We start from the raw sequence: 5,258 nt of genomic DNA, 5'->3' as shown, positions 1-5,258 counted from the left end.
AAAAATATAATAACAAAAAAGCAAAGAGTAAAGCATTAAATATAGGTTTACAATAAAACATAATTTACCTTCTCTAATTCTAAAAGATGAAATCGTAATACTTGAATAGCTTGGATCATCTGGAAAAAAAGAACATATAAAATGTAGTATTTAGTCATGCTGACATGTTTGCCTCAATGAATAGTAACTAGGCCTATGTTATAACACCATACATTAATGAATAGTAACTAGGCCTATGTAATAACACCATACATTAATGAATAGTAACTAGGCCTATGTTATAACACCATACATTAATGAATAGTAACTAGGCCTATGTAATAACACCATACATTAATGAATAGTAACTAGGCCTATGTAATAACACCATACATTAATGAATAGTAACTAGGCCTATGTTATAACACCATACATTAATGAATAGTAACTAGGCCTATGTAATAACACCATACATTAATGAATAGTAACTAGGCCTATGTTATAACACCATACATTAATGAATAGTAACTAGGCCTATGTTATAACACCATACATTAATGAATAATAAGCCTATGTAATAAAACCATACATTAATGAATGCACACTGTAGGCCTATACAGTAAAGTAGCCATAAGTTACAGTATGTTACAATGTATTTTCTTAATCAAATAGATGCTTTAGCAGAGCAATGGTTCCTAGACAGTCCCTGCTTTTGGGATGCCCAAGGCAAGGACCTCCGCGGCAACCCGCTGCAGAGTAGCAAAATAGGCCTTTAACTACGACTCGTCTGCGTTTCCTGTTGCTCCTTCAATGGAACGTTCTGAATTGTCGTGTTGTATTTAAACAAAGTGAAACAAGACAATATGACACGATTTATCCAGCTGCGCAATTGACGCGTAAAAAGTGGACATGTAAGTTAACTGGCTTACCAAATTGTCCACCTCTTGATTCGATGAAAATAACGGTTTTTCTGCACGTATCTATAGAGAAAACATCATATTAGTCTATTGTCTGCATACCGCAATCAATCAGATAGTCCATCAATCTATCAATCAATCAAACAGGCAAGCAATCAATCAAACAATTCATCCATCCGTCCATCAATTATCAAACATTAAAAAAAGGAAAATATGATGAACGTTTAAAAGCACAGATAATGGCTAAAGCAGGCTATACAAACCTCTATTCCTATCGTTATCTATATTTTAGGTCATAAAAAAGGGCTTATCATAAACCACAAGTACCAGTACCTGTTTTGCAAAGACAGCGATGTCTTCGTTGAAGGAGTCTGAGGAGCAGACATCGCCGCCCGCTACTCCAGGCTCCCTGGGCGTGCAGGTCGCCAACTCACACTTCTCAAACACCAGGGCGAGCAGAGGGAACAACGGGTGACTGCAACATGATGCAGACAAAACATCAACGCCAATTAGACCAGGAATGTTAAATAAAAGTTTTGTTTAAGTGGACTGTATTGTATTTTAAGGTTTCATGATCCGTGTCTTGTATTTGTTTTTAGCCTAGCATAGCTGATAAATGTGAAGTGTCTCCACTCAGAATAAGGGCCACAATCTTGAGATGCGTGCATACCCGTAAAACACATTATTTGCGCAAAATGTGGCATTGACATAAACTCGATTTACGCACGTAGCCTATGTCAAATTAGGATTTGGTTCTAATTTCTCGATAGTCGATAAATACCCTATTCACATCTAAATGTTATGAGTATAGGTCTAACAAGAATAAGAAAACCTAGCAGAGACAAATGTGGAATATTTCTGATGCGCACCCATAGATTTGATCTTTGTCTCTTTTTAACGCGTCGTTCACCACGCTGCCCATGCTGGGCATGATGTTGTGGGGTGCGTGGGATCCATAGTGCTGGGTTGGATGTGCAGTCGGACCATGGTTCAGGTGGTGGACTTGCGGAAGAGGCCGGGGAGCATGCGGGTCTCCATACATGGACGCCGGGAGTCCAACTCCGTCCATCCCAACACCATAGTGGGACAGTTCATCGTACTGGATGGAGAAAGACAGAGTTACATGTGAGAAACTCATGGACTGTCTGTTGGTATGCTTCTATCACGGATTTATCGTAGGCTACAGACATCCCCCAAACACAAGCCTTTACTCATGAGAATGACAGTGAACATTCATTTGATCAAATTTCCCATGCATGGAAAACAGAACAACTAATCTAATGCAGGGTGCAGACTGCTGAGAAAAGCTCAACGTGTAGGCTACTTGTATGTGGAGAGTTGAGATGTTCTCAGCCTGTCCAGATTACTTATGGGTAAATGAGGTTCGATCAACATGTATAAGAAATTATACATTGCAACTGCACTAAGGCCTACCCTTTGCGCCATCGACATGCGCCTGTCTTGGAGATAAAAAGGTAAGAAACAGGGAATGTGTCAGTCCGCAGAGAAGGTGGTCAGGTACTGTGAGTCCGCAGAGAAGGTGGTCAGGTACTGTGAGTCCGCAGAGAAGGTGGTCAGGTACTGTGAGTCCGCAGAGAAGGTGGTCAGGTTCTGTGAGTCCGCAGAGAAGGTGGTCAGGTACTGTGAGTCCGCAGAGAAGGTGGTCAGGTACTGTGAGTCCGCAGAGAAGGTGGTCAGGTACTGTGAGTCCACAGAGAAGGTGGTGTATAAAGTTGATGACTTTTACATCCACTTGAAAATTGTAATCCGCAGTGGCAATAAAGAAGAAACCCGCAGCAAGGTGAAGATGTGTTTTTTTCAACAAGAAAAAAAATATTACAATAGCCTAAATGGAAAAATCACCATAACGGATAAAACCAACTAGAACCTTCGGTCAAAAGTTTTTTAAGCGCATCAACAACTCGCATGTATCGGTCCTGCTGTCAATCACTGAGACCGGTTGTCAAGGTAATCTAAATACGGTGTACAGAGATTATTAGTTCCAGAAGGCAGTCTATTCCTCCAACGCACAGCTTTTGAATGAAATCTCATAAGAAAGACTATATCGATGCGTCGGTCCTCGTGGCCATTTCCTCTGGCTCTGAAACGTGAGGGTGTCAGCGAATGTTAGCAGGTTGTCTGTGAGCGCGCTTATAGGATAGACTGGCTCCACTGATCAGCGGGAGAAGGTGATGACGGAACCCGGAAAGTGGGAGGGTGCAACCAGTCCCATACTGCTAAATAAAGGGGATTGGAGCAATGCCTGTGACACGCCAGCGAATGTTGTTTGCATTGGATAAAGCAGAGGGTGACGCAAAATAACAGTCACCAATAAAGGAATTTGGTAGATGGCAATTCAACACTTTAACTATTCCCCTTGAACGTTACCGTCAAGAAAACTACATGTATTTGTTTTTAAATGGCCTAACTTGCCCAACTGTCTGATGCTTTTAACGCAAGGTGCCTGGCGCAAAAAGCCATGGGTAAAGTGCAGTCTTGAGAAGAGGTGAGAATGATAACCCTAAGGGTTTGGAGTATGGTAAAAATGACAATTATTTCCCCCTTTCTGTGGTAATGATCCAGGTAAAATCATAGGCGTACATCATGCGTAGGCTATGGATAGGCACAAAACAGGGGCTGAATTTCTGCGCGAATAGACCTCACTGAGCAGCATTGACATTGGTCACTCAGTCATATTTTTGATATGGCATACATTTTGCCTATATTTAAAATATTTTGGGCACATATTTTGGTCTATATGACAGATCGGGTGCCTTGAAGTAGGCCTGCTGGTCGAGCGCATAGTTTGTATAACGATGCCGTTAACATAGTTTACACGAACAGACACTGTATACAGTGGTCAGCGTATTGTGTCTGAGAATGTGGGAATGCTGTAGGCGTGTTGGCTCGAATTATCCCAGTCTCTCGGCGTTCCCTTCCTTGAAATGGACACCATATACTGTTAGAAAAAATGGTTCATTGTGGCTCTATATGTAGAACCTTTAGGGGTTCCGTGTGAAGCAAGCGAAATATCATATTTTGGTTACATTGAAAATAAAAAAAATTAAAGAGGGTAGCAAAAAATATATTTTTTCGACCAAAACTTGCCTTCTGGACCAACAACATGCGCATCAAGGAATGTATATGGTTTCCAGAGAGATACTGGACAGATACTGATAGATAGCCTTATTATGAAACATCCTGATTTGAAGGTAAGGTTTAGTCCAAGTAAAAATTATTTGGATACGGGCAGTTATGGGTAGTTATGAAATGCATTTATACATAATTATAAACGATGATTTACATAATAGGAAGATAGGCCTATTATTAGCCATATAAAATGAACTATCTCATAATACTTGTTTAACTTGACTGCAGGGAGGAAATAATGAACGCTTTTGAAGAACAGGAAAAGTAATGATAAAGATGTTGACATTGGAAATAGGTTTAAAATTACTGGAAATTAAATGTGCATTTTGTGTTAGTCAATCATTTACTTTAGAATTTTAAAAAATGCATGCAAAACAGTATATACAAACCCAAATAACAAAATATCAATATTCGCTTTATTATTAGATTGCAATAAAGAACAGACCTATATTTTTATTCCAATGACATTAAAGAAATTACATGTACATTGGAGTAAAACAAACTCGACATAATGACATAATATGGCCTAACGCATTTTGTTCCTCCCCTGAAGCTTATGGAGACAGGAATATGTTCGATTCCAATGTTTAAAACAACAGCAGCTTGGCAATGACAACATTTCTTCGAATGTTTGTTTAAAACGGTTCATACGCGGAATACAAAAATAAAAGGTCGGATCTTGGTAAATCTGTCCTCTCTGGGTAAGTATAGCCTACCTAGCCAACCAAAACAATGGGTTCGCGTCAACAAGAACATTACCTCACTTCACTGACATATGATATCAGACCCTCAACTAAAAAATGTAAGCCTGAGTGCTCATAGCTGTCTGAAGATCTGTAGGTTAGTCCTATGGCTACCAACTCAAGGCCTAGAATGACAGACGATCTGACTCTTCTGTAGGCTACTCCAATTTCTCGGTGACGTTAGAGAATAATAGGAGTGACATCACTGATAAACCTGCCCTAACTTCTGAAGATGACACCTTATGAAACCAATTGGATCTGAAATGTTTACGAGGTTACTGAATTCCATTGCCATTTAGCAGCTTGAGGAAATTAGCCTCCCGACTTTTGAGGTTTGAACAATATTTTGTTTTAAAATTGTTAAAAAAAACGTTTATATAGGTATATAACAACATGTTATGTTTAATTAATATTATCCATAACCTTATTGAAAAAATACAGACTACCAAGCAAAACATTCTTTTTATAT

General features: G+C 39.3%; 1 protein-coding gene across 2 annotated transcripts in view; it reads right to left on the bottom strand.

Moving 5' to 3' along the window:
* LOC106608173 (homeobox protein Meis2) overlaps positions 1 to 3,076 on the bottom strand; it is a 27,025-nt gene extending 23,949 nt beyond the window's left edge. The window contains exons 1-5 of one of the 2 annotated variants that reach the window (XM_014205958.3): positions 2,331 to 3,076; positions 1,766 to 1,995; positions 1,230 to 1,371; positions 909 to 959; positions 69 to 119 (exon numbers count right to left, since the gene is read on the bottom strand). In XM_014205958.3, coding sequence (XP_014061433.1) covers positions 69 to 119; positions 909 to 959; positions 1,230 to 1,371; positions 1,766 to 1,995; positions 2,331 to 2,348 — 492 coding nt within the window. In that variant the 5' untranslated portion in view covers positions 2,349 to 3,076. The remainder of the gene's footprint in view (positions 1 to 68; positions 120 to 908; positions 960 to 1,229; positions 1,372 to 1,765; positions 1,996 to 2,330) is intronic. The other variant, XM_014205957.3, reaches the window with a different exon arrangement.
* Positions 3,077 to 5,258: the final 2,182 nt, after the last annotated feature.

The sequence above is a fragment of the Salmo salar genome, chromosome 06, assembly GCF_965601325.2.
Source record: "Salmo salar chromosome 06, fSalSal1, whole genome shotgun sequence".
Taxonomy (NCBI): domain Eukaryota; kingdom Metazoa; phylum Chordata; class Actinopteri; order Salmoniformes; family Salmonidae; genus Salmo; species Salmo salar.
The sequence above is the reverse complement of the archived record's forward strand: the minus strand, read 5'-3'. Positions and strand labels throughout refer to the sequence as shown.